Here is a 16,224-nt window from a genome sequence, read left to right as displayed (position 1 = left end):
AAGAGCCCTGCTGGATCAAGCCAGTGGTCCATCTAGTCCAGCATCCTATCTCACATAATGGCCAGCCAGTTCCTCTGGAGGGCCAACAACAGGGCACAGGACCTGATAACATCCGAAGAGCTCTGCTGGATCAGACCAGGAAAGGTCCATTTGGTCCAGCATCCTGTCTCACACAATGGCCAGCCAGTTCCTCTGGTGGGCCAACAACAGGGCTGAGAGGCCGAGGCCTTCCCCTGAGAAGAACATCAGAAGAGCCCTACTGGGTCAGACCCGTGAGGGTCCATCTAGTCCAGCCTCCTGTCTCACACAGTGGCCAGCCAGTTCCTCTGGAGGGCCAACAACAGGGCAGAGAGGCCGAGGTCTTCATAAGAACATCAGAAGAGGCCTTGCTGGATCAGACCAGTGAGGGTCTATCTAGTCCAGCATCCTGTCTCACACAGTACCAACCAGTTCCTCTGGAGGGCCAACAACAGGGCATAGATGCCAAGGCCTTCCCCTGAGAAGAATATCAGAAGAGCCCTGCTGGGTCAGACCAGTGAGGGTCCATCTAGTCCAGCATCCTGTATCACACAGTGGCCAGCCAGTTCCTCTGGAGGGCCAACAACAGGGCAGAGAGGCTGAGGCCTTCCCCTGAGAAGAACATAAGAAGAGTCCTGCTGGATCAGATCAGTGATCCATCTGGTCTAGCATCCCTTCACACACAGTGGCCAACCGGTACCTTTGGATACCCAACAACAGGGTATGGAGGCTGAGGCCTTCCCCTGATAATAACCTAAGAAGAGCCCAGCTGGCTCAGACAAGTGGTGCCTCTGGTCCAGCATCCTATCTCTCACAGTGGCCAGCCACTGGCCTTCCCTTGATGTTGCCTCATGACACTGTGATTCAGAGGCTGACTGCCTTTAAATGTGGAGGTGCTCTTTAGTCACCATGGCTAGTAGCAGGGCTCCTCTGCATATTAGGCCACGCCCCCCTGATGTAGCCAATCCTCCAAAAGCTTAGAGGGCTCTTCTTACAGGGCCGAGGATTGGCTACGTCAGGGGGTGTGGCCTAATATGCAGAGGAGCTGCTGCTAGAACAAGAGCCCTGGTTAGTAACCACTGATAGATACCTGTCTTCCATGAATCTGTTGGATCCCCTTTTAAAGCTCTCTGTGATCACTATCTTTACCGAGCAGTGAATTCCACATGTGTTTTGTTTGCCCTGAACCTTTCTTCCTTGACCATTTCATTGGGCGTTCTGAAAGCTCTAGTATTATCAGATGCTATAAATATTAGGATGTTTTAAATAATAGAAACAGATCTTAGGACACCTACGGAGTTGGGTGCTTTAAATATTAAGTACAGATGGGAAACATACGGTAGAGATGGGAGTTGGTAACAGAGACCAAGAAAGTGTTAGAAGGGAAGAAAGTGGGGAGAGAGAATTCACTCAGCTTATTGCAAAACCAAAAGTAAGTAGACATACAGTCAGCTATTTTATTGGTTCAAATCTTTCTTCCCCTCTTTCACAAGATAGCCCAAGTTAGTCTGATCTCAGAGGGGATCAGCCGTGGTTTGGACCACCAAGGTAGTCCAGGGGCACTGCTAAGGACAGCAATGGCGACCTGCCTCTGGAAGTCTCTTGCCTTGAAGACCCTGCGACTTGAGGGCACTGTCCACCACTGCTCCACGACATCAGAGTAGGGGTGTCAAGCATGCAGCCTGTGGGCTGGATCAGGCCCCTGAAGGGCTTCTGTCAGGCCCACAAACAACTCTTGTCTGCTTCCTTCTCCCTCTCTCTTGCTTCCTTCTGCATCACACCTTGCTTTGCCCAGCTTGCTCAATTAAGCTACAGAACAAAGCCTCTATTTTCTCCATAGGCTGACCAGCACATGAAGCAACTTAAGAACATAAGAGAAGCCCTGTTGGATCAGGCCAGTGGCCCCTCCAGTCCAACACTCTGTGTCACATAAGAACATAAGAGAAGCCCTGTTGGATCAGGCCAGTGGCCCCTCCAGTCCAACACTCTGTGTCACATAAGAACATAAGAGAAGCCCTGCTGGATCAGGCCAGAGGCCCATCCAGTCCAACACTCTGTGTCACAGAAGAACATAAGAGAAGCCCTGTTGGATCAGGCCAGAGGCCCCTCCAGTCCAACACTCTGTGTCACATAAGAACATAAGAGAAGCCCTGGTGGATCAGGCCAATGGCCCCTCCAGTCCAACACTCTGTGTCACAGAAGAACATAAGAGAAGCCCTGTTGGATCAGGCCAGTGGCCCATCCAGTCCAACACTCTGTGTCACATAAGAACATAAGAGAAGCCCTGGTGGATCAGGCCAATGGCCCCTCCAGTCCAACACTCTGTGTCACAGAAGAACATAAGAGAAGCCATGTTGGATCAGGCCAGTGGCCCATCCAGTCCAACACTCTGTGTCACATAAGAACATAAGAGAAGCCTTGTTGGATCAGGCCAGTGGCCCATCCAGTCCAACACTCTGTGTCACATAAGAACATAAGAGAAGCCCTGTTGGATCAGGCCAGTGGCCCCTCCAGTCCAACACTCTGTGTCACATAAGAACATAAGAGAAGCCCTGCTGGATCAGGCCAGAGGCCCATCCAGTCCAACACTCTGTGTCACAGAAGAACATAAGAGAAGCCCTGTTGGATCAGGCCAGAGGCCCCTCCAGTCCAACACTCTGTGTCACATAAGAACATAAGAGAAGCCCTGCTGGATCAGGCCAGTGGCCCCTCCAGTCCAACACTCTGTGTCACATAAGAACATAAGAGAAGCCCTGTTGCATCAGGCCAGTGGCCCCTCCAGTCCAACACTCTTTGTCACATAAGAACATAAGAGAAGCCATGTTGGATCAGGCCAATGGCCCCTCCAGTCCTACACTCTGTGTCACATAAGAACCAGGACCTCCAAGGTGGCCTTCTCGGAAGTGCTACCTGTTCCACGTGCAGGGCAGGAGAGACAGGCGCAAATTAGAAGTCTCAATGTGTGGACGAGACGATGGTGTAAGGAGGAAGGGTTTAAGTTTGTTAGGCACTGGGATGCTTTCTGGAACAAGCCGGAGCTGTACAAAAGTGACGGTCTCCACTTGTCTCCGGATGGAACCAGGCTGCTGGCGCTTAAAATCAAAAAGGTGGCAGAGCAGTTTTTAAACTAAATCTTGGGGGAAAGCCGACAGGAGATGGAATGTCTCTGGTTCGGGAGGACTCGTCTCAAAGACATGAAGGGTTGGCTTCTATTTTTCTACCGAGTAACGGATCAGAGTTGTCCACTGTGATGGTGACAAACAGTATGGACTGTCTGCTAGAGTCTCGAGGCGGCAGGAGAGAGGTGGCGGGCCTAGCTTGCTTGGGAAATTATAAATGTTTGTATGCAAATGCTAGAAGTGTCCGAAGTAAAATTGGTGAATTGGAATGTTTAGTGTTGGGAGAAAACATAGACATTGTGGGAATTTCAGAAACTTGGTGGAATGAGGATAATCAGTGGGACACGGTGATTCCTGGATATAAGTTATATCGGAAGGATAGGGAGGGAAGGGTTGGAGGTGGGGTGGCTCTGTATGTCAGAGAGGATATACGGTCCAGTAAGACTGAGGTCAGAGAATTAGATTCCCTTTTAGAAATGCTTTGGGTTGAAATAGAGGGCCCAAAAGGAAATTTAACTATGGGAGTTTGTTATCGCCCACCAAATCAAAAGAGAGAGGACGATTATAATATGATGGAGGGATTAAAGATAGCGGCTAAACGTAAAAACTGTGTCGTAATAGGTGATTTTAACTACCCGCAGATTGATTGGGTCAATATGTGTTCTGGTCGAGAGAAAGAGATTGAGTTTCTTGATGCTCTCAATGACTGTGCTATGGAGCAGATGGTCTCAGAACCTACCAGGGGTGGGGCGATCCTGGATCTGGTCCTAAGTAATGCCCAAGACTTGGTGAGAGACGTAAAAGTGATTGCGCCGCTTGGGAACAGTGACCATAATGTTATTGATTTCACCATTTGTATAAATAGGGAGTTGCCCAAAAAGACCGCCACAACCACATTTAACTTTAAAAGGGGTAAATTCTCTGAGATGAGGAGGCATGTGAGGAGGAAACTGAAAGGAAAGGTAAATACGGTCAAAACCCTTGGGGAAGCTTGGAGACTATTTAAAACTATAATCCTAGAAGCTCAGATAAAATACATACCACAAGTTAGGAAAGGCACAAACAGGTATAAGAAGAGGCCAGCATGGTTAACAAACAAAGTAATGGAAGCTGTAAAAGGTAAGAAGGACTCCTTTAAGCGGTGGAAAACCAGTCCAAGTGAGATTAATAAAAGGGAACACAGGCAGTGGCAAATCAAATGCAAGACTGTGATCAGGCAGGCAAAAAGGGACTATGAGGAGCATATTGCAAAAAACATAAAGACCAACAATAAAAATTTCTTCAAATATATTAGAAGTAGGAAACCAGCCAGGGAAGCAGTGGGGCCCTTGGATGACCATGGGGTAAAAGGATTACTGAAGGAGGATGGGGAAATGGCTGAGAAGCTGAATGCATTTTTTGCCTCCGTCTTCACCGTGGAAGATGAGAAGTGTTTGCCCACCCCAGAACCACTAATATTGGAAGGGGTGTTGAAAGACCTGAGTCAGATTGAGGTGACAAAAGAGGAGGTCCTACAACTAATAGACAAATTAAAAACTAATAAGTCACCGGGTCCGGATGGCATACATCCGAGAGTTCTGAAAGAACTCAAAGTTGAACTTGTGGATCTTCTAACAAAAATCTGTAATCTTTCATTGAAATCTGCCTCCGTTCCTGAGGACTGGAAGGTAGCAAATGTCACCCCCATCTTTAAAAAGGGTTCCAGAGGAGATCCGGGAAATTACAGGCCAGTCAGTCTGACTTCAATACCGGGAAAGTTGGTAGAAACCATTATCAAGGACAGAATGAGTAGGCACATTGATGAACACGGGTTATTGAGGAAGACTCAGCATGGGTTCTGCAAGGGAAGATCTTGCCTCACTAACCTGTTACATTTCTTTGAGGGGGTGAACAAACATGTGGACAAAGGAGACCCGATAGATGTTGTTTACCTTGACTTCCAGAAAGCTTTTGATAAAGTTCCTCATCAAAGGCTCCTTAGAAAGCTTGAGAGTCATGGAGTAAAAGGACAGGTCCTCTTGTGGATCAAAAACTGGCTGAGTAATAGGAAGCAGAGAGTGAGTATAAATGGGCAGTCTTCGCAGTGGAGGACGGTAAGCAGTGGGGTGCCGCAGGGCTCGGTACTGGGTCCCATCCTCTTTAACTTGTTCATAAATGATTTAGAGTTGGGAGTGAGCAGTGAAGTGGCCAAATTTGCGGATGACACTAAATTGTTCAGGGTGGTGAGAACCAGAGAGGATTGTGAGGAACTCCAAAGGGATCTGTTGAGGCTGGGTGAGTGGGCGTCAACGTGGCAGATGCGGTTCAATGTGGCCAAGTGCAAAGTAATGCACATTGGGGCCAAGAATCCCAGCTACAAATACAAGTTGATGGGGTGTGAACTGGCAGAGACAGACCAAGAGAGAGATCTTGGGGTCATGGTAGATAATTCACTGAAAATGTCAAGACAGTGTGCGTTTGCAATAAAAAAGGCCAACGCCATGCTGGGAATTATTAGGAAGGGAATTGAAAACAAATCAGCCAGTATCATAATGCCTCTGTATAAATCGATGGTGCGGTCTCATTTGGAGTACTGTGTGCAGTTCTGGTCGCCACACCTCAAAAAGGATATTATAGCATTGGAGAAAGTTCAGAAAAGGGCAACTAAAATGATTAAAGGGCTGGAACACCTTCCCTATGAAGAAAGGTTGAAACGCTTAGGGCTCTTTAGCTTGGAGAAACGTCGACTGAGGGATGACATGATAGAGGTTTACAAGATAATGCATGGGATGGAGAAAGTAGAGAAAGAAGTACTTTTCTCCCTTTCTCACAATACAACAACTCGTGGGCATTCGATGAAATTGCTGAGCAGACAGGTTAAAACGGATAAAAGGAAGTACTTCTTCACCCAAAGGGTGATTAACATGTGGAATTCACTGCCACAGGAGGTGGTGGCGTCCACAAGCATAGCCACCTTCAAGAAGGGGTTAGATAAAAATATGGAGCAGAGGTCCATCAGTGGCTATTAGCCACAGTGTGTGTGTGTGTATATATATATATATATATATATATATATATATATATATATATATATATATATATATATATATATATATTTGGCCGCTGTGTGACACAGAATGTTGGACTGGATAGGCCATTGGCCTGATCTAACATGGCTTCTCTTATGTTCTTATAAGAGAATCCCTGTTGCATCAGGCCAGTGGCCCCTCCAGTCCAACACTCTGTGTCACAGAAGAACATAAGAGAAGCCCTGTTGCATCAGGCCAGTGGCCCCTCCAGTCCAACACTCTGTGTCACATAAGAACATAAGAGAAGCCATGTTGGATCAGGCCAATGGCCCATCCAGTCCAACACTCGGTGTCACATAAGAACACAAGAGAAGCCATTTTGGATCAGGCCAATGGCCCCTCCAGTCCAACACTCTGTGTCACAGAAGAACATAAGAGAAGCCATGTTGGATCAGGCCAATGGCCCTTCCAGTCCAACACTCTGTGTCACATAAGAACATAAGAGAAGCCATGTTGGAGCAGGCCAATGGCCCATCCAGTCCAACACTCTGTGTCACAGAAGAACATAAGAGAAGCCCTGTTGCATCAGGCCAATGGCCCATCCAGTCCAACACTCTGTGTCACATAAGAACATAAGAGAAGCCATGTTGGATCAGGCCAATGGCCCATCCAGTCCAACACTATGTGTCACATAAGAACACAAGAGAAGCCATGTTGGATCAGGCCAATGGCCCCTCCAGTCCAACATTCTGTGTCACATAAGGACATAAGAGAAGCCATGTTGGATCAGGCCAATGGCCCATCCAGTCCAACACTCTGTGTCACAGAAGAGCATAAGAGAAGCCGTGTTGGATCAGGCCAATGGCCCATCCAGTCCAACACTCTGTGTCACAGAAGAGCATAAAAGAAGCCCTGTTGGATCAGGCCAATGGCCCATCCAGTCCAACACTCTGTGTCCCACAATGGCCAAAAAAAAGGAGATTCACAAGTGGGGCAAGAAGCCCTTCCACTTTGCCCCCCGCAAGCACCAAGAATACAGAGCATCACTGCCCCAGACAGTTCCAGTAATATGCTGTGGCTAATAGCCACTGATGGACCTCTGCTCTACATTTTTGTCCAAACCCCTCTTGAAGCTGGTTATGCTTGTAGCTGCCACCACCTCCTGTGGCAGTGAATTACACATGTTAATCACCCTTTGGGTGAAGAAGGCTTCCTTTTATCCAATCTAAACCTACTGCTCAGCAATTTCATTGAATGCCCACGAGTTCTTGTATTGTGAGAAAGGGAGAAAAGGACTAATTTCTCTACTTTCTCCATCCCACGCATAATCTTGTAAACCTCTATCATGTCACCCACAATCGACTTTTCTCCAAGCTAAAAGAGCCCCAAGCATTTTAACCTTTCTTCAAAGGGAAAGTGTTCCAACCCTTTAATCATTTTAGTTGCCCTCTCCTGGACTTTTTCCAATGCTATAATATCCTTTTTGAGGTGCGGTGACGATTTATACAGGGGCATTATGATACTGGCTGATTTGTTTTCAATTCCCTTCCTAATAATTCCCAGCATGGTGTTGGCCTTTTTTATTGCAATCATACACTGTCTTGACATTTTCAGTGAGTGTACAAATGCTTGGAATGCCCAACCATTTCATGTTTTCCCCTGGGTCTTAGGCTCAAAGCATTGACCATGAGATTTCTGTAATGAATGTCAGTAAATCAAAAGTAGGTTTGCTGCTTATGGATACACACCTGAACAGCATACTCAGGATTGCTGCAGCACAGACACTGTCTCCAGATTTTGATGCAGTAATTTAGAGCAAGAGAGGTCAGTTATCAGAGACCATTAAATAAGCAAAATATTGCAAGGGTGCTAATATTTTATGGACTCTTTTATTTAAAGTTTTTAAAAATCTTTGCATTTGCCTGTGTCTTTTATAAACTTTATATCTCCACTACCTGGCATTGCATTTTATGACACAAATGGCCCGGTCAGATCCCTGTCCTAGAGCAATGCTGTAAAGCCACAGCGGTTTGAACAAGAACTGCTACCAGTGTTCCCTCTAGGCTGAGTTAGCGTGAGCTAGCTCACAGCTTTTTCGCCTCTAGCTCACACCTTTTGGTCTTAGCTCAGGGGAAATGGCCCCAGAGCAAACTCATTGATGCAGCAGCTCACAACTTTAAAGCCTGTAGCTCACAAAGTAGAATTTTAGCTCACAAGACTTAGAGGGAGCATTGGCTGCTCCCCCTGGGTGATCTGAAGAAAAACTCTCTGATTTTCCTCTTTGCTTTGCAGATTGGGACCCATCACAGCGGGCTGCAGAACCTGGTCGAGGCCTTACCGTCTATTAAACACAAGGTGAGAAGGGTCTGAGCATGATTCAGCTTCCTATAACCAAAGGCTGTTTCATACGTTGCAATCTGAGGCATGCTACTGAGGGTGCACTCCAGAGAAAGCTGCGACCAGTTTCGAGTCCTTGAAAAATACACTCAAACAATACACCTGTTTGTTGCATTCATACATGCACTCTGGGCTTTTTTTGTAGCAGGAGCTCCTTTGCATATTAGGCCACACACACACACACACACACCCCGATGTAGCCCATCCTCCAAGAGCTTACAGGGCTCTTCTTACAGGGCCTACTGGAAGCTTCAGGTGGATTGGCTACATCAGGGGGTGTGGCCTAATATGCAAAGAAGAAGATGATTTTGGATTTATATCCCGCCCTAGACTCTGAATCTCAGAGTCTCCGAGCGGTCACAATCTCCTCTACCTCCCCCCCCCCCAACAAACACCCTGTGAGGTAGGTGGGGCTGAGAGTTCTTTTATAGCTGTTGCCCTTTCAAGGACAGCTTCTATGAAAGCTGTGGCAGACCAAGGCCATGCTAGCAGGTGCAAGTGGAGGAGTGGGGAATCAAACCCGGTTCTCCCAGATAAGAGTCCACGCACTTAACCACTACACCAAACTGGCTCTCAAAGAAGTTCCTGCTACCAAAAAAGCCCTGCATGCACCTAAAATATTTTTAAGTGCACGTTCTAAAAAGGACATACGTGAAGCGGAACTAGAATCCCTGTACCACATGCAGGCCCTTTCTTTGCGAGGTTTGACCCAGGTCTGTTGGGCAGTTGGGCCTGTCCTCCATTGGGAATTTTATGGCTCCAGCTCCAGGTGTTATACTGACTCAGATCCTTGGTTCATCAAGGTCAGTATCATCTTCTCAGTCTGGCAGCAGCTCTCCAAGATCAGAAGCAGAGAAATTTTAGTTTAGTGTGGTGGTTAAGTGTGTGGATTCTTATCTGGGAGAACCGGGTTTGATTCCCCACTCGTCCACTTGCAGCTGCTGGAATGGCCTTGGGTCAGTCATAGCTCTCACAGAGCTGTCCTTGAAAGGGCAGCTTCTGTCAGAGCTCTCTCAGCCCCACCTACCTGATCGGGTGCCTGTTGCAGGGAGGAAGGGAAAGGAGATTGTAAGCTGCTCTGAGACTGATTCAGAGAGAAGGGTGGGGTATAAATCCCATATCATCATCTTCTTCTTTATCAAATTTATATCCCGCCCTCCCCGGCGGGTTCAGGGTGGCTAGCGACAACAAATTAAACCACATAAAACATTAAAAAACAGATTATGCAATGAAAGCAGCCAGTACAATTTACAATCATAAAACCAAGATGTGCATTTTTAATTACTCTGAATGTTCTTCCTTCAGTTATGATGATTTGGTGGGATTATCAGTGCCGTGGAGTAATAGCTACCTCCCTTCAGCCTCCAAAGGCAAGTTTAAATAATGATGTGAAAGGTCTTTCACATCACCTATTGTCTGGTCATTTACTGGAGGCACTGGGGATCGAACTTGGGACCTTCTGCATGCCAAGCAGATGCTCTACCACTGAGCCTCATCCCCTTCCCAGCTTGTGAAGGCTGCAGCTGTCAATGAGGGGACACATTCTTAGTGGATTGTCCTGCTGTACCTCCCAGCATTCCCTCTGGACACTGCCCTGTGAGGTCAGCCAGGCTGAGACATAAACCTAGCATCACCTCGTGGGCTCCGTATCTGAATGGGGATTTGAAACCTGGGTTTCACAAGTTAAGAACATAAGAGAAGCCATGTTGGATCAGGCCAGTGGACCATCCAGTCCAACACTCTGTGTCACACGGTGGCCAAAAAAACCATCAGGAGGTCCGTCAGTGGGGCCAGGACACTAGAAGCCCTCTCACTATAGCCTTCCCAAGCACCAATGAATACAATACGGCAAGCGGGGTGGAGCATACTTTATATTGGAACACTGCCATACTGTAGACATTTGCATTTAGATTACCTGGTACCCTTCTGTTCACCTGATTTCAGGGAAGGCAGCACAGAAATGGAATATAAGAATATAAGAGAAGCCATGTTGGATTAGGCCAATGGCCCATTCAATCCAACTGTCTGTGTCACACAGTGGCCAAAAAAACCAAAACCAGGTACCATCAGGAGGTCCACCCATGGGGCCAGGACACTAGAAGCCCTACCACTGTGCTCCCCCAAAGCACCAAGAATACAGAGCATAAGAACATAAGGGAAGCCATGTTGGACCAGGCCAGTGGCCCCTCCAGCCCAACACTCTGTGTCACAGAAGAAGATAAGAGAAGCCATGTTGGATCAGGCCAATGGCCCACCTAGTCCAACACTCTGTGTCACACAGTGGCCAAAAAACCCAGGTGCCATCAGGAGGTCCACCAGTGGGGCCAGGACACTAGAAGCCCTCCCACTGTGCCCCCCCAAGCACCAAGAATACAGAGCATCACTGCCCCAGACAAAGAGTTGTATCAATACACTGTAGCTAATAGCCACTGATGGACCTCTGCTCCAGATGTTTAGATGACTCTAGCGACTGGACAGTGCCATCTGCCCCGTACAGAACTGAGGATTGTCTTCCCATGGTTGATTGGTGGAAAATGGACTTTGTAGGCCCTGCAAACGGCCCAAACTCATCCCGATGCTTCGTTTTGTCAGGATACACTTGTTGAATTCGATGTATTTGATCCGTCCTGTTTGTTGCCGTCGTGCCCGGATTATTGGACCTACTCTGGGTCTTTGACCACCCCGCCACTTACGGAGTCTGTCACCTGGATCATCAAGAAGAAGCCAATAGAGGTTGACGAAGACCAGGTACGTCCAACGAAAACTGCTGCATGCTGAGGGCAAAAAGGGGGGGGGGGGAAATACCAACAATCCAAACTGTGGAAACAATAACAAAATAGATCCACACCGTTAGACCGTTGAAAAACCACTCCCTATATTCTTACAAATACTGAGGTTCAACAAGCATGCTTAATAAATAGTTTTCAATATGACAAGGGTTCATAGTACAGCTCTTAATACTAAAGTGCGTAAACCAAGTAGAATGCACAATTCATTCAAAGGCTTTTTAAAAGTTCGTCATTGGGAGACCTCATGAAGTTCCAAAAATTCCAAATGTCTCAAACAAATCAGTTCAAGTGCTTGTGCTAGTCATCTTACACTGCTTGTAGATTTCTTCCTTCATCGTTTCCAAAGGCTACTTATTGCAGGGCTGTCAAACTCATTTGTTATGAGGGCTGGATCTGGTATAAACGAGACCTTGTTAGCCCAGGCCATGTCTGCTGGGTCCGGGCCATGTAGACCTATTTAAGATTAGGTTGCAGTGATATAAACTTTATAAAGGACACAGACAAACACAATTTTTAAAAAAAGCTTAAAACATGCTTAAAAAGTTCGCACTCATTGGTATTCAAGCATCATAAGAACATTAGAGAAGCCATGTTGGATCAGGCAATGGCCCATCCAGTCCAACACTCTGTGTCACACAGTGGCCAAAAAAAAGGACGTTCACAAGTGGGGCTAGAAGCCCCCCCTCCAAGCACCAAGAATACAGAGCATCAGAGAGTTCCAATAATATGCTGCAGCTAATAGCCACTGATGGACCTCTGCTCCATATTTTTATCCAAACCCTTCTTGAAGCTGGCTATGGTTGTAGCCACCACCACCTCCTGTGGCAGTGAATTCCACATGTTAATCACCCTTTGGTTGAAGAAGGACTTCCTTTTATCCATTCTAACCCGACTGCTCAGCAATTTCATTGAGTGCCCACGAGTTCTTGTATTGTGAGAAAGGGAGAAAAGGACTTCTTTCTCTACTTTCTCCATCCCATGCATAATCTTGTCAACCTCTATCTCGTAAACCTCTATCATGTTCTTTCTTTGTATCTCTCCCATGAAATCCAGGGAACTGGGCAAAGGAAGCTCTGGCTCTTTCCTTCCTTCATTCCTTCCCCAAGGTACCAGTAGGGGGAAGGAAGAGAGGCCTGGCTCAGTAGCTCTTCTGTGCGATTGAGAGAGCCTGGAAAAACAAGCTCTGCCTTCCCCTCTTCCTCCCCAAGGGAGGAGCTTCAACCAATGGAGAAAACCGAGGTTTCGCTCTGTAGCTTGTGTGCGATTGAGCAAGCCTTGCAAAGCAAGCTGTTACGCAGAAGGAAGCAAGAGATAAGGCGAAGGAAGCAGATGACAGAGATGACAGCCAGTTGTTCAGGGGTCTGATAGGAGCCCTCCAGGGGCCTGATTTGGCCCCCAGGCTGCATGCTTGACACCCCTGGTATAGATAGAGTTTAGGTGATTTCATGGTAGTTCTACCCTAATCCTATGGCTTGCTGATGTTTAAGTCACGGAAATGGAGATTCACAGCATCTTAAAAATGAAGGTTAATCTAGAGAAGTCAAGTGTCACCATTTAGAGAGGACATCGATCGCCTGTAGACTCCTCACACTCTTGGGAATGATACATCGTAAGTGCCGTAGCTGCATTTCATCTGCAGACGCAGACGCGTCTGATCTTCCACAGCATCAGAAAAGGGGGAAAGAGCATGGCGATATGGTGTGTGTGTGTGTTGGGGTGTGTGTGTGTGTGGAATTCTTTGTCTTCCTTGCTTCCTGATTTCACCTTTTCTCGTTCTCAGCTCGAGATGTTTCGGATGTTACTCTTCACCTCCTTTGGAGACGACGAGAAGCGAATGGTGGACAACTTCCGGCCGCTTCAGCCGCTGATGGGCCGGACTGTCCGCTCGTCCTTCCCGAGCCAGTACCGGCTGGACATCGAAACAAGATCAGAGGAGCATTCTCAGCGTGCCAGCCAACAAATGCCCCTCAAAGGGACTGTGCATCTTTAAGAGGAAAACCGGATCAGAAACGTCAATAGCACTTTATATATATAATCTAGAGTATATCTTGCTGCGTATCCCAGGTTTGCATTCAGTTGCTTTGGAGGGTTTGGGGGGGGAGAGGGGGGGATTCTTGCCTTCTGCTCTCCTAACGGGCTCTCTGTTCTGCAGCACAGCAGCCTGCCTTAACGAACCCCCTCTTGCAATTAAAGCAATTCATAAAATGCACAGAGTTCTACGCCTTGCCCAGCAGCAAAACCGCTTTCCAGGTGTTTGATGGCTCCTCAGTTGTGTCAACTGAATGGTGGCAAAAGGTATCTCAGAGCAGATGCTTCCAAGGAAAACGGTGGGTCAGGGGTCGGTGTCTCAAGTCTTTGCGAAAGGAAATGCCACATTTTGGATTTAAGATGGCAGCTTTTTTCTCAACCTGGTGCTTCTCTCTGTCCGCAAAGTCCAGTCTTACCTACCTCTGAAATATATGAGCTCTGACTTTATGTGGAGTTGTCATTTTTCTCACTGTATCTTTGTGTCTTACCAGAGGCATTTTGGGGAAATATACACACAGGAAAGGAAAGGTCCCCTGTGCAAGCACCAGTCGTTTCCGACTCTGGGGTGACGTGGCTTTCGCAACGTTTTCACGGCAGACTTTTTACGGGGTGGTTTGCCATTGCCTTCCCCAGTCTTTTTACACTTTCCTCCCAGCAAGCTGGGGACTCCTTTGACCGACCTCGGAAGGATGGAAGGCTGAGTCAACCTCGGGCCGGCTACCTGAATCCAGCCTCCGCTGGAATCAAACTCAGGTCGTGAGCAGAGTTCAGACTGCAGTACTGCTGCTTTACCACTCTGCGCCACGGGGCCACTCCTTCTCCAAAGGAAAGAAAAAGGAAAGGTCCCCCGTGCAAGCACCAGTCATTTCCGACTCTGGGGTGACGTGGCTTCCACAACATTTTCATGGCAGACTTTTTATGGGGTGGTTTGCCATTGCCTTCCCCAGTCTTTTTACACTTTCCTCCCAGCAAGCTGGGGACTCCTTTGACCGACCTCGGAAGGATGGAAGGCTGAGTCAACCTTGAGCCGGCTACCTGAATCCAGCTTCTGCTGGAATCGAACTCAGGTCGTGAGCAGAGAGTTCAGACCACAGTACTGCAGTACTTCTGCTTTACCACTCTGCGCCACGGGGCCATATCCACACAACACAGCTAGAAATGACTGGCATATTCAATCACTGAAAAGGAGCAATTTATAAAAGTATAAACATAGTATGTAACTGGACGTCCTGGGAGGAGCCAGCATGGTCGATTCATCGTAAGTTATGAATGGACTGTAAAATGCTTTGCGCAGAATAATACCCCTGTATGAATATCCAAAGAAGCTCAACTGTGAAATGGCTGGTTCCAGCCCGCGGCCCCCTCATCGGATTGGAAGGTTTTGGGGTTCTTTCCGCATTTCCACTGCCATATCAAGAGGGGTGTTGATCCTCATTTAAAATTCGGAAGTATTCAGTGGACTTGGAGCACAGACATTTGTTTCCACTTTTTGCGGTTTTTCTGACAATTCAGGCTTTGTTGAACGTGCAGTTTTGCACATTTAGAAGGCTTAATAAGACGTATGTTATGTACTATCTTTAGACTTTTATAAATTGCTTTGTTGTTCAGTCTCACAGTCGACTCCAACTATTTGTGACCGCATGCACCAGGCCCTCCTGCCTTCCACCGTCCTCCGAAGTCTGCTCAAATTTGTGTTAATTACATCAGTAACGCTGTCCAGCCATCTCATCTTTTGCCGTCCCCTTCTTCTTTTGCCTTCGGTCTCTCCCAGCATCAGGATCTTCTCCAGGGAGTGCTCTCTTCTCATTTGGTGGCCAAAGTATTGGAGCTTCAGCTTCAGCATCTGACCTTTCAGGGAACAGTCTGGGTTGATTTCCCTGAGGACTGACTGATTGGATCTTCTTGCAGTCCAAGGGACTCTCGAGATTCTTCTTCTCCAACAACACAGCTCAAAAGCATCTATTCTTCTGCGCTTGGCCTTCTTTATGGTCCAACTCTCACAGCCATACATTACCGCTGGGAATACCATCGCTTTGACTATATGGACTTTTGTTGGCAGGGTGATGTCTCTACTTTATCAATTGCTACTTTTCAATTATTGAATACCTCAGTAATTTCTAACCATGTGGTGTGTGTTTTCCCATTGCCTATTGGTGCGCGGCTTCCTCTTCACTGTTTTTCTTGCTGTTTGGGGGGAAGGAAATTAGAATGTTTCCTCTGTAAACTAGCAAAGACTTAGTTTCCAGTGGACTCTAGAACATCCTCTGAAGCACAGTTCCTTAGAAGAACAGGTTGATTAACATCAGTGGGAGTGACTTCCAGGGACAGGGTTTGGACTATTAAGTTGTGTTTGAACACACCCCAATTGGCATTCTTAGCATTATCGTGCGTACAACTTAACCAGCAGATGCTTGATTTCCAAGCTTATAAAAATACTGTTTTCCTCCACTCTGTCAGTGGGAGTTCATGTCGTTTTAAAGCACACGAACACATGAAGTGTGGGGTGGCCGACAGTAGCTCTCCAGATGTTTTTTGCCTACATCTCCCATCAGCCCCAGCCAGCATGGCCAATGGCTGGGGCTGATGGGAGTTGTAGGCAAAAAACATCTGGAGAGCTACTGTCGGCCACCCCTGTTATATGGAATCAGACCCTTGGTCCATCAAGGTGAATCCTGTCTACTCAGACTGGCAGCAACTCTCCAGGGTCTCAGGCTAAAGTCCTTCACGTCACCTCCAACCTGGTCCTTTTAACTAGAGATGCCAGGGGTTGAACCTGGAGATGCCAGGGGGTGAACCTGGGACCTTCTGCATGCCAAGCAGAGGCTCTACCACTGAGCCAGGGTCTCAGGTCAAGGTCTTTCACAT

General features: G+C 47.3%; 1 protein-coding gene across 2 annotated transcripts in view; it reads left to right on the top strand.

The window, feature by feature from the left end:
- Positions 1-13,806, top strand: part of CA5A (carbonic anhydrase 5A) — a 55,161-nt gene extending 41,355 nt beyond the window's left edge. For both annotated transcript variants that reach the window (XM_060254282.1, XM_060254283.1), the window contains exons 5-7: positions 8,438-8,500; positions 11,135-11,290; positions 13,112-13,806. In XM_060254282.1, the coding sequence (XP_060110265.1) occupies positions 8,438-8,500; positions 11,135-11,290; positions 13,112-13,321 (429 nt within the window). In that variant the 3' untranslated portion in view covers positions 13,322-13,806. The remainder of the gene's footprint in view (positions 1-8,437; positions 8,501-11,134; positions 11,291-13,111) is intronic.
- The last annotated feature ends 2,418 nt before the right edge of the window (positions 13,807-16,224 follow it).

Source organism: Heteronotia binoei, chromosome 14 (assembly GCF_032191835.1).
Source record: "Heteronotia binoei isolate CCM8104 ecotype False Entrance Well chromosome 14, APGP_CSIRO_Hbin_v1, whole genome shotgun sequence".
In the NCBI taxonomy this organism is placed as follows: Eukaryota; Metazoa; Chordata; class Lepidosauria; order Squamata; family Gekkonidae; genus Heteronotia; species Heteronotia binoei.
This window is presented reverse-complemented; position numbering and strand designations above follow the sequence as displayed.